This window comes from Chlamydomonas reinhardtii, chromosome 1 (assembly GCF_000002595.2).
Source record: "Chlamydomonas reinhardtii strain CC-503 cw92 mt+ chromosome 1, whole genome shotgun sequence".
NCBI classification, from domain to species: domain Eukaryota; kingdom Viridiplantae; phylum Chlorophyta; class Chlorophyceae; order Chlamydomonadales; family Chlamydomonadaceae; genus Chlamydomonas; species Chlamydomonas reinhardtii.
The window spans coordinates 2,243,614-2,262,544 of record NC_057004.1 but is presented as its reverse complement, the minus strand read 5'-3'; the positions used below and the strand labels follow the sequence as shown (position 1 = coordinate 2,262,544).

At 65.8% G+C, this 18,931-nt stretch overlaps 3 protein-coding genes across 3 annotated transcripts; 2 read left to right on the top strand and 1 right to left on the bottom strand.

Annotated features, from left to right (window-relative positions):
• Window positions 1-777: 777 nt before the first annotated feature.
• On the top strand, window positions 778-5,013 carry CHLRE_01g012400v5 (uncharacterized protein). Its single transcript, XM_043058332.1, has 8 exons — window positions 778-975; window positions 1,424-1,604; window positions 1,928-2,100; window positions 2,644-2,703; window positions 2,909-2,948; window positions 3,144-3,187; window positions 3,396-3,569; window positions 3,864-5,013. Exons 1-8 carry the CDS (start codon window positions 808-810, stop codon window positions 4,497-4,499), a joined length of 1,476 nt encoding a protein of 491 aa, XP_042928246.1. The 5' UTR covers window positions 778-807; the 3' UTR covers window positions 4,500-5,013.
• Window positions 5,014-5,015: 2 nt separating this feature from the next.
• Window positions 5,016-12,967, bottom strand: CHLRE_01g012350v5 (uncharacterized protein). Its single transcript, XM_043058331.1, has 12 exons — window positions 12,864-12,967; window positions 12,706-12,744; window positions 12,316-12,477; window positions 11,943-12,074; window positions 10,771-11,712; window positions 9,904-10,053; window positions 9,389-9,691; window positions 8,537-9,145; window positions 7,611-8,345; window positions 7,236-7,372; window positions 6,604-6,770; window positions 5,016-6,420 (listed from the first exon to the last, which is right to left on the bottom strand). The coding sequence occupies exons 1-12, from the start codon at window positions 12,915-12,917 to the stop codon at window positions 5,309-5,311; spliced, it is 4,542 nt and encodes a 1,513-aa protein (XP_042928245.1). The 5' UTR covers window positions 12,918-12,967; the 3' UTR covers window positions 5,016-5,308.
• Window positions 12,968-13,497: 530 nt separating this feature from the next.
• CHLRE_01g012300v5 (uncharacterized protein) lies at window positions 13,498-17,027 on the top strand. The gene is made up of 7 exons (XM_001689829.2): window positions 13,498-13,803; window positions 13,903-14,006; window positions 14,115-14,186; window positions 14,570-14,665; window positions 14,966-15,121; window positions 15,663-15,737; window positions 16,017-17,027. The coding sequence occupies exons 1-7, from the start codon at window positions 13,692-13,694 to the stop codon at window positions 16,149-16,151; spliced, it is 750 nt and encodes a 249-aa protein (XP_001689881.2). The 5' UTR covers window positions 13,498-13,691; the 3' UTR covers window positions 16,152-17,027.
• Window positions 17,028-18,931: the final 1,904 nt, after the last annotated feature.

The following is an 18,931-nucleotide window of genomic DNA, read 5'->3' as shown; positions in this document are numbered from 1 at the left end:
CTTGCCTCACATCGCGAGAGCGAGCACCCGCGCATTGCGCGCAGACTCCATGGCCCTATGTTACCTGCCATCCTCAGGGACGCCCCTGTGCGTCCTCGTCGTATGAGTCGTATCGCTGCGTGCAACCTCGAGGCCATGAAGTCAGAACTTCTGGATGGACGCACAGGGGTGGAGTGTGTGCCTCTCCCATGTCAAGCCGACGGGGCTCCCCGTGATACACGGTGCCTCGCCTTGACCTCCTAAATGTTTTAAGCCCGCAGAAGCCACGAACGCTGGTTTGCCTGTGCCGAGCTCAGATAACATGCCTGCAGCTGCAGTCTCGCAAACGCCGGAAGCGCAACATGCGCGAATGCCCATTGGTCCATCACTCCATCCCTGGGCATCCCTGGGTAGGAGTGGGTAGCCGCCGCCAGCTGTACTGGCATCAAGAATGCGAGGTTACAGTATAAGGCACAGGGCGACGGCACAGGGCGACCAACAAGGGGAGTAGGACCAAGCCGTCCCCGCCAAAGTGGCCGCGGGTTACATCAACCGTTGGAAGGCTTGGCATGGACCCTTGGGCGGCCTGGCGGGCAGCTGGGACAACAGTACGGCGGGAGCACTCATTGGCCTGGCGTGGCACCAGGTGCTACGGGGGCTAACAGGGGTCAGCGGGGTTAGGCGGGCGTCCGGGGTCGGCTGTCAGGCGTGACCTGGCGTGACACGGGGGCCGCAGGGTGCCATCACGCGGTCGGCGGTTAGCGTTAACGCGTTTTGCGCGTAAACAGTATTGCGCCCACACAATGCGACAGCTTTAAGTTACTGACCATGACAACTGGCGAGCTCGGCGCTGAGGTGCAGAAACGAAACTTTCTCAGAGCGGCTTTCGACGGCTTCTGGAACAACGGTGCCCTTCTCATTGCTGTAGCGGCGTTCTTATTTTCGGTGACTGGATTGTCGGTCAAGCTTATTGGACATGACCTGCCGACGTTCCAGGTTGGTTGCACAAGAAGGGCATTCTTGCGTGGCTACCGCGTATTGCCCTGGGCCTCTTCCAAGCTGTTGCGCGCGGGCTGTTTGTCGCTCGAGGGGCAGCTGGTGCGCTGCTCGAGGGCGACTAACGCGCGTGTGGTGCACGCGTGTTGGGCCCCACCACGAGTCCTGCACGTCATGCGCCCCGTCAGCAACCAACTCCTGGGCACAGGTCGTGAGCCTCCCATCCGTGTGCAAACCACACCAAGCATCATACCCGCCCCCGTCCTCCTCCTCGCTTGCCAAACCACCTGGGTTCCTCCAGCTCGCTCCCCTTCCTCCCTCCCCCTCCACTCCCGAACCCAGCCCCCCTCCCCCGCAACCCCCTCCCCCGCAACCCCCCTCCTGCCTCCCCTACTCCACCTTTCCCAACGCTCCTCCACGCCCTGCCCTCCCTTACCCGCATCCTCAGATCGTGCTGGTGCCGGGGCTTCTGTGCTTCGTGGCCACGTCAGCCGTGGTGGCCGCCTACCAGCCGGGCCCGCTGGCCAGCCGCTCGCTCTACGTGAGCGGCATGACGCTGCTGCGCGGGCTGCTCGGAGCCACCGCCATCACCTGCTTCTACCTGGCAATAGAGCTGCTGCCGCTGCAGGGTGGGCGAGGGGGAGGGAGGGAGGGAGGGGAGAAGGCGGGAGGGAGAAGGCGGGAGGGAGCAGGGTAGGAGGCGGGTGGAGGTGGAGGTGGAGAGGAAGGGAGGACGGGGTGATTGGGCAGGGCAGGCCCGCCTTTGTTCCCGCAGCAAACCTGTACAAGCACACACAAACAAGGACCAACCCACCACCCCTCCTGCCCTCACCGCCCCGTCACCGCCTCCACCTCCCCCAACCCCACGCCCCAACCCCACCCTTGCAATTTGCTCACTCTGTTCTCCATGAACGGCTACCCCCCTTCCCCGCCCCCGCTCCCCCCCCAACAGACGCAGTGACGTTGTTCTTCTGCAGCCCGGTGCTGGCGGCGCTGTTGGAGCTGGCGGTGACGGGCGAGAGCCACGGCTGGGCGGGCGCCGCCGCCACCACCTGCACCGTGTGCGGCGTGGTGCTGGTCAGCCAGCCCGAGTGCCTGTTCAGGCGCGGCGGGCACAGCATGGAGGTGGGCATGGGGAGGGGGTCGGTGGGGAGGGGAGGGGTGGGGTGGGGTGGAGTGGGGTGGGGTGGGGTGGGGGTAGCCGTTCATGTGGAGAACGGCGCGGGGGGGGGGGGGGGGCTAACTCTGAACCAGTTCCATAAGGATGTAGTAGCGGGGGGATAAGCCGTTCATCTGGAGAACGGAGTGAGCGGGGGGAATATGCCCGTGGGGGTTGGGAGGGGGAGAAAGCGGTGTGGCAGGGGAAAGCAGTGGTTCAGGGTTGCAAGCCAGGCGAGGGTGCGAAATTGGCAGCAGTCCAGGCAGTGCGGAGGAGTGGAAGGCGGCCAAGGGGGGTGAAGATACCAGCCCAAACTAAACCGAACTCAATGCAACCCCCAGAGGCGAGGGTATGCGCAAGAGGAGGGCATGGGGAGGCGGGAGGGAATGCCATGTGCCCGAACAGCTTCACAGTGATGCGTGCGGGCACACTGGTGCGTGCGGCGGTCTGACGTGTCACTGACGTGGCACGTACTGCTGTGCACCGGGCACGCTTTGGTGTGTGTGCAGGACCACGGCAACAGCGCGGCGGGGGTCATCCTGGCCACCACTGCGGCGGCGGCAAACGCGGTGAGCGGCGCCGTATGTGTGTATGTGTGTGTGGGGGGGGGGGGGGTAAGGGGGGGCGTGAGGGGGCCGTGAGGGGCGAGGACTGCCATTGCTGCGAGGAGGGAGGCGAGAGATGCCGCTTGCTGGCGCATGGCACTGGCAGTTGCCGTACATGTGCGCGTACGATTGTGCCCGTGCGTGCGCTCGACCCCATCACCCCATGCAGGCCGCGTTCGTGGTGGTGAGGATGCTGAAGCGCTCACAGAGTGAGTGCTCGGGCGGCTGTTGATAAGGGTTACATTCATGACCAATTAAGAAGTGAAGGGGGCAGCGCGGGATGTCCACTGCCGGCATGGCGGCTGCTGCAAGCCAGCCGCCCGCCCGCCATGCCGTACTGCTCACCGGTACACACCCCTAACTGCCCGTACGTACCGCTGCCCGTGCCGCCCATCGTCGTACAGACACGGTGGTGCTGACGTGGTGGTACCACGGCGTGGTGGTCACGGTGAGGCCAGGCGTGTGCAGCGGCATGCGGTGGGCGGTGGGCGCTTTGCGGATCGCCTGCGTTACAGAGCGCAAGGGAGGAAACCCCGCCATCCCTCCCGGATCCACACCTCCCACGCGCGGATCGCTCCTGGTCCCACTTCTCACCCCCACCCCACCCCCGCCCCCCTCCCTCCCACCGCCTCACATGTACACGCGCGCACTCACAGGTGGCGGCTGTTCCTCTGGCCCTGGGCTACCCCGCTCCCGCCGTGGCCCCCTCGGCCCGCTCCGGCTGCCTGCTGGGCGCGGTGGGCGCCACGCAGTTCCTGGGCCAGCTGCTGCTCAACAGGGGCTTCCAGCTGGAGAGCGCAACACGCGGGTCAGCCATAAACGTGCTGCAGGTGGGTGGCGGCATGGGCGGGGCTGGGGCCGCCTTGTTCACCGTGTGTTATAAGGCAGGGGAAAGGTAACAGTGCTGCCATCGTGTGTTTTGAACGGAACGCGTGCCGCGGGGTGTGGTGTGGACCCGGCGGGGCGGGGACGTGTGAGGTGGCTTATGCTCGTGCACTGCCTCCACCTCTCCGCCTTCTGCTCATTCCCGCCGCAGCCCCTCGACGCTACACCCCTCCAATGCCTTCCCCACAACCACCCACCTGCTCACCCGCCCACCCACCCACCCACCCACCCTCCCCCAGGTGCTGTTCAGCTTCCTGTGGGACCTGGCGGTGCTGGGCGACAAGCCGGGGCTGGTGTCCGCCGCCGGGTCGGGGCTGGTGGCGGCGGGGGTGCTGTTCGTGGCGCTCACGCCCGTGCACCACCACCCGCTGGCGCCAGCAGCGGAGACGGGGGCGGAGGCGGGGCTGGGGGCAGGGGGGCAGGGGCACCGGCATGGGCAGCACAGGCACGGGCACGGGCACGTGCGCGGAAGGCTGCATGGGGAGGCGGATGTGGAGGCCGAGGCGGCGCCGCTGCTGGGCGCCGGCGGCACGGCGGCGGTGCTGGCCAGCCGGAGAGGCGGCGGCGGCGGTGGCGGCGGCGGCGGCGGGTTAGGTCTGATACGCGAGGATGGGGGAGTGGTAGAGAGTGGGAGAGGCGGCGGCGCCCTGGTGGCATCGAGCCTGGTGCATTTGCAAGTGGAGGACGGCGGGAGCAGGGATGGGCGGAGCGGCAGCAGCAGCGGCAGCGGCGAGAGCACGCCGGGGCTGCCGGGGGGTGGCGCGAGCCGGGAGCGGGGCCGGGGCGGGAGTGGTGTGGAGGATGGCGGCTGGCAGCTGCAGCAGCCGCTGCTGGTGCGGGTGGTGGGGCGGCTGTCGATGGACACGGCGACGTAGCGCCAATGCTCGTGTGCTCGTGTGTGCGTGTGTGCTCGTGTCTGCGATGTGTGCATTTGAAGAGGGAAGAGGGCTGTAGCGTAGGACACACACTGGTGCGATTGTGAACTGAGCTACATCCCTGTGACTGAACGTTACAGCGTTCTCACACAGCGTTTGGCATGGGTGCAACAGAGAAGCGAAAGTAATTGATTTGGCATCCGCCGATTGTGGGTTGCATACTCCTAATGTGGTAGCTATGTGTGAGTCACGGGGATATGTCCTGCATCCTGCGGCTCTGTGTCTTCTATGAAGCCCAGCTTGGGCGCTGGTAGAGGTAGAGTGGGAGCTGTGTGGGGGTCGACACGGGCGCCTTGGGGCGTTCGGGCTTCGAACAGACTCACCACGGTGCGTGTTGCTGGCAGGGCGGCATGCGTTGTCGCCAGTCCATGCGACCCTCCCAATGCACCGATAGCGCTGCAAACGGCGACATTGCTGGACGCATTTGAAATGAGAGCTCCATGGGTGTCAAGAAGAGATCTAGTTACAACGCCTTGCTATGAGCCGCACGCGTTCTGTCACCGCGCAGTGCTGCGGCGCTAGGCCGACTGCAGGAGTAGCCGTGTGGCCCAGCATTCCCAATGATACAGATAAAAGCAGGCAAACCCGTGCCGCTTGCACACAAAACATGTCTTGCACAACACACAAATAAGTGGTATGCTCTACGCAGTCCTCCCTCCATCCTGCTCCAATCCCATCCATACATCTACCCTACACTCATTTACGAAACTGTTCTTCTCGCCTCACTACCGTATTGCTCCATCACCAAACTACCGGCGGGCCTTCTTGGCAGGACTGCCCCCCGCTTTCCCGCCCCTGCCGCCCGGCTTCCCCCCTGACCGCCCTTGCCCCCTGCCGCCGCCGGCGCCGCCAAACCTGCCGCCCCTGCCCCTGCCCCTGCCACCGCCGCCAAACTTGCCGCCCCGCGACGCTCCGCCCTTCCCCCGCTTGGGCTTCTCCTCCTCGTCATCGTCATCGCTCGCGCCAGAGCCGCTAGGCCCGTCCTCCTCCTCCTCCTCCTCCTCCTCCTCCTCCTCGTCACCCTCATCCGACATGCGCATCTCCTCCTCGTCATCACCGTCGCTCGAAACGCCACCCTCCTCCTCGTCATCGTCGTCATCGCCCTCCTCCTCCTCGTCGTCCTCCGGTTTCCGCTTCTTGGCCTCCTGCTGCTGGCCCTTCTTCCCGCCAGCCGCCGGCGCCGCCTTCTCCTCCTTCCCCTTGCCCTTCTCCTTGCCCTTCTGCGCCTGCGCCGCCGGCGCTGCCTGCTTGTCCGGCCGCGCCTTGGTGATGCGGCTAGCCAGCGCCGGGTCCGGCTGCGTCTTCTCCAGCAGCGGCCCCAGCGCCAGCGCCTCCGCCAGACGCTTCAGCGGCTTGGAGACCTTGGGCGGCGCCGCCAGGCTCTGCACCGTCACCACCGCCTTGGCAATCGCGTTCAGCTTGTCCGCACCCAGCACCTCCGCTGCGCGCTTGCCCGCCGGCAGCAGCCGCTTCAGCGCCTCCGCCGCGGCCGCGGCGGCGCCCGCCGCGCGGCCGTGGTGCTCCCGCTTCAGCCCCACGCCGGCGGCGCAAGCCGCCAGCGCGGCGCCGAAGGCGCCGCCCAGGCCTGTGGCCCCGCCGGCGGTGAGCGCCGCCGCCAGGCCTTCCGGCGGCGCGCGCAGCACGCGCGACAGCAGCTCCGCCGCCGCGACGCGGGCGTGGGCGTTGCGCGCCTTGTCGGCTCCGGACACGTGCGCCAGCAGGAGCTCCAGGCCGGCGGGCAGGCAGGCGCCGGGCGCGGCGCGGAAGACGGCGGCCAGGCCGTCGGGCTGCAGGCGGCTCTTCTTGCTGGTGAGCAGGTCGCCCAGCGCGGCACGGAACGAGGCGCGCGCCGCGTCCGCCACTGCGAGACGGGATGTGACGGGATGATGCCAAGGGATACAGCAAGGGAGGAGCAGCGTCAGGACATGGTTTCCATTGTATCCACACGGCAGGTGTGTTGCTCTTGAAGCTGCGTGTGCATGTGAGGGACCTTTCTGCCCCCGTGCCCGCCCGCGCGATGCGCCCAGCCGGCGCCCGCACTCACCCTGCGTGTCCTCCGCCGCGCCGCCGGCGCGCAGCAGCGCCGTGTACCCCGCCAGCGCCGCCGCGGCCGTGACGCGGTCCTTGTTGCGGCTGGCCTCGTACAGCAGCCTCTTCAGCGCGCCGCCGTAGCCCTCCAGGCCGCCCAACACATCCACGTCGGCGGCACACCTGCGGGTGGGTGGGAGGTTGGCACATTGTGGAAATGAGCGAGGTTGTGGAGGCTTTCCGGAGCTTGAGGAGTTCGTGAATGGGCTGGGAGGAGCACGGCGGGATGGAAGTGGGAGTAGGTGGTTGGTGGAGGGGGATGGCGCGTGGCGTGCGTGCCGAGGGCTGTTCATGCGCAGCAGCAGCAGGGCGATGCCACGTGGGCATGGACGCATGGTGTGCAGCGTTTGGCGGCGTGGTGCTCAGTCGTTTCAGCATAGTACGTTCAGTGGGCGGTCCCTTGCGGGGCGCTCTCGCACAAGAGGTGTCAGAAGTGTTTGGCTGCAATCCTCATCGCACCGTGCATGCGGCATGCAGACCCCCATCCACATGCACACTGGCCCCTGCACCCAGACACCCGCACCCAAACACGCCCCACGGCCCCAGCCGCCCCCACGCTAGCCCCCCGGGCCCGGGCCCTGCCCTCACCTGCACTTGCTGAGCTTGTTGACGATGACGCCCTTAAGCCGGTCCGCCACCTGCGGCTGACCACCCGGCCGCGCCGCCGTGGCCAGCGCGCGCACCAGCGGCACCAGCGCCGCCAGCAGCAGAGGGCTGTTGGGGCTCTGCAGGGCGGAGCAGAGGAAGTAAGGGGGGAGACGAGAGGAGGGCGTCAGGGACGAGATGGCGCACGTGGGCTTGGCTGCTTTGCTGACGGGGCCGCACAGCTGGCTCTGCCACCGTCACCCGGTGTCCACCTGGTCATAGACTGCTGCTGCCGCCCCCATGCCGTCCACAAAACCACCCCCAAACCGCATAAATACACATGCGACCACACACAAGCGCAGCCGGCGCGCCCCGCACCTTCTTGGCGAACACCTCCAACAGCGCCAGGGCCCGCAGCCGGAAGTTGAGGAGCGCCGCCGCGCGCTCCGCCGCCGCCTGGCCGCCGGCGCGCCCCGCCGCCATGGACTTGAAGTAGGCCGCCAACTTGTCGTCCATGCGGAACATGGCCTCATCATCCATGCCCTCGTCCTCCTCCTCCTCCTCGTCATCTTCATCCTCGCCCTTGCCGCTAGCCTTCTTATCGGCGTTGCCCGCCTTGCGTTTGGCAGCGTTCTTGTCCGCCTGCTCGCCCTCCTCGCCACCCTCCTCCTCCTCTTCCTCGTCGTCCTCCTCGCTGCCAGCCTCGTCCTCCTCCACCTCCTCCTCGTCCTCCTCCTCCTCCTCGTCATCGCTCTCGTACAGACCGGCCGCGTCCTGGCCCTCGCCCTTGCCGCCCGCCGCCACCACGCGCACAATGTCCTGGAGGCCCTCGGCGCGCAGGCCGTCGCAGCAGCCGCGCCACAGCGCCTCCGCCGCCTCGCGCAGCGGCGCCGACGGCAGCGAGCCGGGCCCGGTGCCCTGCGGCCGCGCCATGAGCGCCAGCAGCACATCCACCAGCACATCGCACCAGGACGCCGCCGCCGCCGCCGCCTTGCCGCCCTCCTCGCCCTCGCCCTCGCCGCGCTCCTCCTCCTCCACCTCGGGCAGGCCCTCCAGGCCCAGCCCCTCCGCCGCCACACGCCGCAAGCTGAGCGGCAGGTCCATCTCAAAGCCCTGCACGGCAGGCAGAAGCAGCGCAAGGCATTGAGCGGAAGGTGCTGATCACGGCCTAACCTCCTGCTTTCTGCTCCTTGCTCCTGGCCCCCAGTGGTTGCTGATGCCCTCACACACACTGACATTCAAACCGAGCCAGCGAGCCCCAGCGCTTGGACCCCCATCCCCATCCCCATCCCCAGCGCACGCACCTCCGGGTCCGCCAGGAGGCTGAGCTGCAGGTGCGCACACAGCGCCGCCAGCGACCGCAGCCGGCCCGCGCCCGCCACCTTGCCCGCGCCCTCCTCCTCCGCTCCCTTGCCCGCCGCATCCAGCGGCGCCAGCTTCTCCAGCGCCGCCGCCTCAATGGCCGCCAGCAGCCCCAGCGCGCTCTCGCCCTCCTCGCCAAGCTCCTTCGCCAGCGCCACACCCGGCGCCTTGAGCGCCTTGTCGCGAAGGAACGCCAACGTGGAGTGTAGGTGCGCGTGCACCGCGCCCGGGGCGGCGGCGGCTCCGCCGGCGGCGGCGGCTGCGCCGCCGGCGTCAGCGGCTGCGCCGCTGGCCGTCTTCCGCTTCTTCGCGGACGGCGCGGCAGCGTCGGCGGCGGCATCGGGGCCGGCGGCGGCTTCGCCGGCGCCGGCCTTCCGGCCCTGCTGCTGCTGCGCGGCACGCACTGCGGCCTGGGCGGTGTGGCTGAGGTGGGCCAGCAGGGTGACCAGGCGCGAGGCGCACACCCCGCGGGTGGCGGGCGTGAGTGGCTGCGCCGCCAACGGGCTGGAGCCGCCGGCCGCAGCCACCTCGGCCACCTTGGACTTCGCCGCCTGCGACGCATCAGCGTGTTGGCGAACCCGAGTTTGACGAACTGGAACCGGTACATACATGAGTGAGATTGGGGAGCCCATCTGACGCGAGAACAGACTGGCCCTGGTAACACCATGCCATCAAAGCACATGGCTGCTCCTGTGATATATCCCTGCCAAGGCCCGGCGACGATTCCTTCACTACTGGGATCTACTTCATTCCCCCCTAAACTGATCATAAGTGACCCCCCCACACACACGCACCTTGGCAGGCTGCTCCACCGCCGCGAACGCGTGCAGCGCCATGAAGCGAAGCGCCGCCGCCGCGTCCACCTCCGCCGCAGCCGGGAAGCGCAGCGTCGCCAGCAGCTGCTCCACGCACTGCCCGCGCCGGTCCGCAGCCGCCTGCTCCGCGTCCTCCTCGCCCTCCGCCGGCGCCGCGGCCGAGGGCGCGGCGGCGTGGCCGTTCGCCTTGTCGGCGGCGCCGGGCTGCAGCGGCGGCGCGGCGGCCAGGAAGGCGGACATCAGGGAGGAGACGTAGCGGTGAACGCCGTCCGCGTCCATGCCCTGTTTGGTTGTGTTGGAAGAGGAGGAAGAGAATCATCAAGACACATTGTGTGTGACGAGGGAGGCTACGAGAGTGCAGCTCAGAGCGCGGCAGGGGCGCGCCCGCGCTCGCGAGCACCTCCCAGAGCGAACCACCACAGCGCACCCAGCTGCTACGAACGGCGCGAACGCGCTGAATATAAGGCTGCCGTCACGCCGCCGCCATTGCGCACCTGCACCAGCTTCTGCGTCAGCTTGCCCGCCGCCAGCTCCTTGGGCGCCATGCCGCCCAGCCTCTGCAGCGCCGCCGCCACAGCCATCTTCACGCCGCCGTCCACGCCGCCGCCCACGTCCGAGCGCTCCAGGAAGCCAGCGATGCCGTCCTGCAGGGGTGCGGTGGGCGTGGGCGGTGGGGGAGGGGCTTGGTGAGCAGTGAGCTGGTGTGTACTAGGAGAGAATGTGGGTGCCGGCAGGGTGGTGGAGGCATGCGCGCCGGTGCGGCCAGGCACGCGGTGTGTAAGAACTGTTGCTGCATCACGCAAATGCGTCAGTCTCATAACTGCTTCAGTTTGGTGTCATCAGCGCCGCGCCTGGTGAGCGCGGTTGTGCACGTAATGTGTGTCCTACACAGGCGCCGTGCTGCTGCTTGCAAGCCCTCCGAGCCTCAGGCACTTTAGATTGACATCAATGTTGTTCAGGCTCATAACCGCAAAGTGAGTTTTCGTCATGGGCTCGTGGGCTTTTGCGGAAGCAGCGTTGCAACATGGGTGTGGGTTGTTGGGAGTGCCAAGCGATGCCAAGTTGCGTGAGGAGTGCATCCAACGCATTTGGAGAGAGTCTCAGACACTTTAAGCGTCGTCAATGTTGTTCAGGCTCATAACCGCAAAGTGAGATATCCTCAACGACTCTTCCATTGGCGTGTTGCCATACTCTGCGACCGCTCCCTCCCTCCCCAGCCAAACGCCCCCATCCAGACCTCTGCCTGTTGCCCTGCCCCTCCAACCTCCCCACCATCCACCCCGCTCCCATCCTCCCACCCTGCCCTCCCTCCTTCCCTGCCCTCCCTTCCTGCCCTGCCTCCTGCCTCCCGAGCCACTCACCAGCAGCTTCCTAGCGCTGGCGTGGAGATAGCTGTCCCGCCGCTTGACGGCGTTGGTCAGCGTGCGCGTCAGCGCGGGGCTGAACACCGTGGCCACGTGCTCGGGCCGCAGGTGCGGCAGGCAGCGCGCAAACAGCTGGAAGCCCAGGTAGCGCCGCTCGTGCGAGCTGTCCATCAGCCCGCCCTCCACCACACAGCTCCAAAACGACTCCAGAAGCGGGCCCGACACCGCGCCCTTGGCGGCGCCCTTCTTGTCGGCGGCCGCCGCCGCGGCGGCGGCGGCTGCGCCGACGTCGAGGTCGTGGCCAGCGGCGGCAGCGCCGCCGGTGGCGCGGTAGGGCCGGAAGCCGGGCAGCAGCAGCGGCAGCAGGTAGTGCCACAGCGTGTGTAGGCGCGGGTGCGAGGCCGACGTGGCCAGCAGCACCGGCTGCAGCACCTTGATGTGCTCCTTGCTGAACAGGCCCGCGGCGGTGGCGGCGGCCGCCGTCGCTACCGCACCGGCAGCCGGTGGCGCGCCGCCGGCGCTGGAGAAGACCTCGCTCGGCGGCGGCGGCGTGCCGGCCGGCAGCAGCTTACAGGCCTTGACCGCAGCCGGCGGCAGCTTGGGCCAGAGCACCAGTGCCAGCAGCAGCGCCTCCGGCGTCGCCTCCGCCGGCGGCGCGGACAGCATCGCCGCCAGAGGCCCCGCCGGCGCCGCCACCGCCGCCACGCCGGCCTTGTCCATGCGCGCCGCCGCCTCCAGCGCCACGGACGCCGCCGCCTCGCGCAGGAAGCTCTTGCGCGCGCCCACCTCCAGCAGGCCGTTGAAGAGCGCCGCGAGCATGTGCGCCTCCAGTGGCAGACCGCTGCGCAGCAGGGCGCCGTAGCCGAACAGCCGCGCCAGCAGCGTGTCCTTGGCGTCGCCGCCCTTGACCGGGCCGTCCACACACACCTCCAGCAGCACCTGGGAAGAGAGGTTCAGAGCAGGGAGAGGAGGGAGGAGGCGCGTTCAGGAGTGGGGCGGAGCCGGGGCGAGTGATGGTGCCGGCTTTAGGCATGCCGGGTTGGGGTGCGGGGAGCGGTGCGTGCTGCAGACGCGGACGCGGAAGCAGGGCCAGTGAACCAAGGCGGGTGAAGCGCGCGCTGGGCAGCTGGGACATGCTCGATGCCTAGTCGAGTAGGTGCGCAACCCACCATGACGCCGGCAGGGGTCACGTGCGTCTTCGCCGACGGCGCCAGCAGCCCTGCCAGTGCGGTGGCGTAGCCCTGGCGGGCAGCCTGGCGCGAGGAAGCCAGACCGCGGGCCAGACGGCGCAGCGTGTAGACCTGGTGGGTTTAATGCGGGCAGCACAAGTGAGGCGTAATACGAGGTCGTCCGGCGGGTGGGCGTGATTTACAGGGTTGCGCGTGTGCTGACGACATCGCCGCTCCGCCCAGCCCACGACATCGCGGGCTTGCACGCAGCATGCACATAGCCTGCAGCCAATAGCGTCTACAAGCCCAACACTCATGCGGAGTTTCCACGTCAGAGTGCACTACGCCGCCCACTATCCACACGGCCGCGCACCATCGTTGGAGAGCAGCGCCGCAGGTGGTATTCCAGCTGCTTCTGCTTGGGCGCCCCCTCCTCAGGCGCCGCATCATTGTCCTTGCCCAGGCTGGCATTGTGCTTTGCCTGGTCGGCGATCACGTCGGCCACAAGGCCACGAGCCGCGGTCAACCGCACCTCCTGCACACCAAATAGCGGAGGGGTTGGGTTCAGGTGGTGACGGGGGCCTTGCGAACCGTCGGCACACCACCGTAATCGTGCGAATGGAATTCAGGTTATTGCTTCATTTGAGCTGCCGATTCTTCTTATTTTCAACACTTGTATGTTAAGGGCCAGCAGGCGCAGCGGCACTCGCACAGCACAGCCCCCCGCCGCCAAGCATGCGGCCGCCTCAGCGTCGCCGCGTACCTCATCATAAGAAGCGAGGTCCCAGAAGTATTGCAAGACCTACAGCACGCAGGATGGCGGCAAAGGGTCAAGAAAATCGACAACGCCAAGAGCCATCGTGCGTCCGCCGCGACGATTCGTGCAGGCACAAAGCAGCTGAACTGAAAGCTATTTCTTACAGATTGGCTAATGTTGAGGGCTGTGGCAGGCTCTTGGCCGCTGTCGGCAGCCATTTTGCTACTCCGAGCTCCGCACACGAGCTTGCTTTTAATACGCCATTTACAACACAGGTACTTAACTGCCCAGTAAGCAAATAACAAAGTATTTCTTGCGGAAAGCTTGCAGGTTGTCGTTGGTGCCATGGAGCCGCAGATGGGGCTCCCTGCTGCTGCCCGAGGAGCCGAGGCTGTAGTTTAGTCAGTCTCGTCGAGAGGCTTTTTCCCGAGGAGGAGGCAGCTGTGGGCGGCGGGCTGCAGTCCTGGGAACAGGGACACGAAGTTCTGGCGTCGGGGAAGGGCATCGCACGCAAGATCGCACGGTGCGAAGCTTGGCGCGAAGGGCACCCCTGACACAGCTGCGCGACCGGCGCTACGAACAAGACTGGGAAAGCCTTTTGATTTGACTGGAGGCCCCCGCCCAAGTCGCCGCCGTGCGTGGACACGAACCCCACAGCACGCGGGCTGGGGCATGGTCGGGGGGGGGGGGGTCGCGGGGACCGGACGAGCGGGGGGTTGATGGGGTTGATGGCGTGCCGGCGAAGGCCAGGTGCTTCGGGCGGCTGTTGTCAATTATGTATTATACATAGCCACATTACCAAGCAGACTCGGGTCTTACACCGATTGTATACAATTACTCTGTTCCCGTGTTTCGGCGACTGTGACTTCTGGCCCCGCTGGTTCCCGCCCTCGAGCTTAGGATAGCTACTCTGTCGTCCCAAAACCACAAAATATTGCTGCAACGCAACATGAGCTTTACGAGCTGACTCCTGAGGTTGCGGAATTGCAAGGATGCTGCTAGCTGCCCGGAGCAGGGCAGGCAGCACAGCGTATCGGCGTGGCTGGCAGCGCGTGTTTGGGTGTCCAAGGACTGCCACAAAGCTTAGCACTCGGTGTTGGCGAGGTGCGTTCGCCAGAGGAGCGACCCAGCTCAAGGGTGCTTGACGCTTCAGCCATAGACGTAGCCTAGAAGACATTCGCCATATTGTCTGCCTTTATGCAGAATCAACGGGCCCGGCTCCTCGTAGCATGGCGATGACCAACCAGGCCTCCACGTCTCGGTCCTGCTTCTCGGGGGCATCCGCAGCAGAGCTTGAAAAATGGCTGGTACGTTTGGCATGCCGGGGACACTCCACCTGGCCCTCCAAAGCTCAAGCTCGGTCTGCAAGCTTGTTGCCTTCCCCATGCTTTATCCGGGCTGCTTCCTGTCTGCAGGAGTGCGGGGGTGTCGACACGGGCGAGTATGGGAAGGGGCTTGCAAAGACAGTCCACGAGCTGTTCGACGAGGTGCGTCTTAGTGAGCCGTAGGGAGGTGAAGGCTGGGGAGGCCGGGGGGGGGGGGCAGCACCAGAGTAGGGCACAGGCCCCAGCTGTGGCATAGCCCCAGGCAGGTCACACTTACAACCCTTCCGGCACACCTGGGTGCAGTTGCTTTGCATGCTTGCATTAATGCCGGGCGCGCGGACTTGCATACGCTTACAACACACGTGCTGAGAGTGCCGGGGGGGGGGGGCGCTGCGTGCAAGGTGGCGGTTGCGGGCGCGTCCTGACTGACGCCTACCGAGGCCACCCAGAGCCGCCGCCGAGCCGCCAGCAACATGGTCCTAGCCAACATGTGCCCTGAATTCCGTACTGTTCACTGTCAGCTCTTCATCATTATCAACTGACAGGTGTCCAAGCAGGAGAGTGTCCTGGAGCTGGAGGGCGGCAAGGCGCTGCGCATCGTGAACGTGTTGTCCTTGCACATCCTCAACAGCCGGGGGCAGGTGGGCAAGCCGCGCCGCGTACCTGCTGGTGCTGCGCTTGTAGGGCCATTGCACGGACGGTTAGACCATGAGGCGCCGTCGGACTTCGTTGTTGGGCCACCCGAGGCGCGAAGGCGTGGCATCGGGTCACCTGCGCTAGGCGTGCAGGGCCAGTGGCGGCAGCATGGGACGCCAAACCGATGCGCGCGGCACACCCCCAGATCCGCCCGCGCTCGCTCGCATCCACACCACACCGCACCACATGAGATGCTGTTGTCTCTGTAACAATACGTTTCAACACGCCCCCTGGTGCTGCTGCAGATCCTGTTTGAGGATGAGCAGGTGTTGCCTGACGGGCGCAGCCGGCGCCGCAATGTGCCGGTGAGCGAGAAGATGGTGGCCAACGAGCCCTGGCACGAGGCGCTGGACCGGGCAGTGAAGGAGGAGCTCAGCAGCGCGCTGCCACTGGACTACACGGTGCGCATGCGTGTGTACCTGTTTGCGTGTGCATGTGTGTGTGTGTGTGTGTGTGTGTGTGTGTGTGTTGGGGGGATATGCCGTTCATAATGGACGGGGAGATGATAAATTGGGTGTAGGTGTACTTCGGGTGGGATGGTATAGAGGTGAGCACAATGGGAATGGACAGGGGATGCGCGGCACAAGGGCGGGAGCCAAAGAGCTCGGGAGGAATTCCCGGACTTGCGGGGATGATTGACGTTGCGACGGGGGAACTGGAGGCTGGGAGGCTGGCGAGAATAGCAGCAACTCACATATGCATCGAATGTTGGGTGTCGCTGGGGCTGTGGTGAGAGCTGAGCGGCCGTGGGGTCCAACGGCTTAAGCTGGAAGGAGCATTGGGTGGCTGGGCTGGGTGGCTAGGCTGTAGCATTGTGGTGATGCAACGGGCTGGAGCTGCTAGGGAGTGCTAGCGCTAGCGCAGCCTGCCTGCAAGGCTGCCCGGCATAGCAAGGGCCCTCACCCGCCTGCACCGGCTCCCCATGCATGCCTGCGGCCCCAGGTGACGCTGCTGGAGGAGCCCTTCATGCGCACCGAGTACAGCAGCTCCATGAGCTACCCAGGCCTGCTCACCAAGGTGGGTGGGGCCCGCAGCCGGTGGCCGGCGGCAGGGGCAGGGGGCAGGGGCAGCGGCACGGAGGGAGCAGGGGCCAGGTTCGCCCGTGGGAAGGGGAGGAAGGGCACGGCCTGGCATCCCCAAGCCAGTGGCACATGTTCACGTCCTACATGTGCCTTCACAGACTTGGTGCTCCACCCACTTTGCGAACAGGATATGCTTGACGCTTTCCCTACCTCGCAACCACGCTCTGACATGCCTGCATTCTTGTCTATCCGCACCCCGCTTCGACACGCATAGTACATCTTCCACCGGGTCAAGGCACGCGTGTCAGGGATACCCGAGAATCCCTTCAGCACCACTGAGGAGCGCCCCGGCGGATACCTGCTGACCAAGTGGGTGTGGAAGGCGCCGCCGCCGCAGGAGACCTTCTAAGGCAGTCTGGTTTGTGGAAACCGGTCGGGCACACGGCCTACCCAGCTGCGGTGGAGTGGCAATGGAGTATGCCGCGGGTACCGGGCACCCTGTGGAGCCGTCAGCATGTGGGGCTTCGAGCAAGGCCACTGGCTGGGTCCTGTGCTATTTATTCATCCGCGTGAGCTTGGGGCTGCCAGCGCAACAGCGCATGCGCGTGACTAGGCTGGAACGCATGGCTGTGGCTGCGGGCATAGCATGGCGTAAGACCGGGACCCGAATTTGCGGCTGCTGTGTGCCTGTGTCTGGCCCGGCGGTCGCTATCGGGGGAGCCGTGCTGGCTGCTGCTGCTGCTTCTGCTGGCAGCGTGGCCAGCTCAGCCATGTGTGCAGTTGGGCTGCAGCTGCGGGCGGTCTTGGGTACGTAGACGCCGGCGTGTGCACGGCGCCGGGCACTGTGCGTTTGGAGCTTGCGGACTGCGGCAGCGATTCAGCCGGGCGATGCAGAATCGGGACTTGGTGGTCGGGTCCAGCCATAGATGTCGACTCGCCTCGTTACAACTGGTTGCGTACGTGGGTGTGGTAACAGCACGACTGACTTGTGGTAGACCAGACGGTCTAGGGACGACTTGGACTTACATGCAGCATGCTTAGAAGCACTGTGGGTGGTGAAAGGGTTGAGTGGGCTCGGGCCTGTGAAGCTACTTATATGGTGGGAATGTTGGGCCTTGCGGAATGAAAGTTTACCGGCGCCCAGTCACATCAGACCTGTTCTGAAGTGCCCTCGAGTATTGAGCGGATCGTATGTGGGGCCTTGACCAATACATAGACGTCAAAGGAAATCGTGTGTGGTACCCAATGGGTAAAACTTGTTCATTGTTAAGAGGGGTCATCCTTGCTTGAATGCCAAGGCAGCAGATTGCATTTGTGCCGGTGTCGGTTAGCACAGGCCCGGCCGGTCTGGTGTCCGCTCTGTCCAGCGGCCGAGTACCACCGGTGACTACACCCCCCGCTGCTATTGCTCGCGCCACTGGGTCCAGCGCCGCTGCTGCAGGAGTGCAGGGCAAACCGCCGCGGCCGGGAAGATTCCTGACCGACAAGCCTGGGCAACTCAGATAAGTCAAAGCGACGTCCCTGGTGGACGTGCACAGCTAGCAAACCAAGCATGCCGTCCGGCCTAGGTCCGTGATGTGAAGAGCTGCCAGACCTGCGGTCGGCTGTACTGAGACAGTCTGCTGGCGTAGGTGGGCCGTAATCTGCAGGGGAGGTTATCTCCCCTGGTAAGCTGCTACGTTGAGCGCGCTCGTACCCTGCCGCACCGCCTTACACAACACTATGCAGTCGTCTTTAGTGCTGCAGGGAAAATCAGTATAATGGCGGTTCTGGGACAGCTCCGACTAACCCCCAACTAACTCGTGTACGGCACGCCAACCCCCCTCAGCCGTACAGGAGTTAGCATGGCAGTCGGCAGCTGCGCAAGTGTGAGCAGGTAGTTGTACGGTTGCCCGGCTTGGAAGCTACCTGACGTCCTGACTGTAGTGGTGCACACGGGCAGTTGGTGCTAGTCGGCAGGCGCGCGAGTGGGAGCTGGCAGTTGAGCGCGCACGCGTGTGGGAAGCTGCGTCTGGGCACGGTGGAGCGCACAGCGGGTGTGGCGGTTGGCGCGGCGCGTGAGTGGGAATGCATAGTCGCGCGCGTGTCGTTTGGGAAGCTGCGTGTGTGTGTGAGCTGCGTGTAAACTTAGAGAGACGCATGGGGCACGAGCGGGCGGGGCGCAGGGGGATTCGGCGGAAATTCGGCGGCGGCATTCCGTTACAGAGAAACAGCACACTCCCGCGACATGCTCATGGGCTCAGCGTTGCTGCCAGCGCCACCAGCGGGCGGCTCAGACCCCACACGCAGCTCACCGCCCTCCCCGCTCTGACCCGAACTGCCAGCACCCAGCCCCAGCCGAGGTCGATGCGCGAGACGACCCTGCCGCACGCGCCCCAGCCACCCCCCCCCCCCCCCGGCGCCCGCCGCAACCGCCATCGCCGCGCCACCGCTGCCCTGCTGCGGTATGGGCGCTGCGCGTGACGGCGGCATGGACGGCTACTGCTGCTGCTGTGCGCTTGCTCAAGAGGGACGGGGAGCGCCAGCGTGGGCGGTGGCGGTCCTTGAATGATGATACCGTTTGAGATTGGACTTGACCGTACAAAAGAGTCAAACCACGGGCCGCACGGCTGAACCACAAATTGTGGTAGTACTACTGCCTTGTTTTACATAAGTCCCAAGCTTCTTGCACTGATGACCTCAAGTATGCGGATGTTACAGAGGGGACAGTCCCAGCACCCGAAGACGCCGAGCCATCACATGCTATCAGGGCCCAACTTGACTCCACCAACCCCGACTTTGCTGCAAACCCTCCCGCGGTCAAAGTCCGTGTGACTCCGCGCACAGTGAGTCCTAGCCAAGCCTCAACCCGCCAGAGCCCCACCGCTGTGCCTCAACGCCACAAGCCTAGGCACAGGAGTGCCGGGAAACGTCCAGGCCGCAGCACACACGCACAGCGCACGTACTAACCAGGGCGCAAGCGTCCAGGTACTAGAACGGTCGCCCACACGTGCATCCTGCCCACACACCAAGCCACCAACCACGCACAACCTCTCACGGCGAGGGAGGCGGGGAATCAGCGTCATACGGCAAGCGCAAGACCATGCCTTCACCAACAGCCCGAGATATGAAAGGATGCGCAGACGGCACAGTGTCCCAACCCTTTGGCCTGATATCTAAAGTCACAAACGTCTGGAGACGACCCCAGAA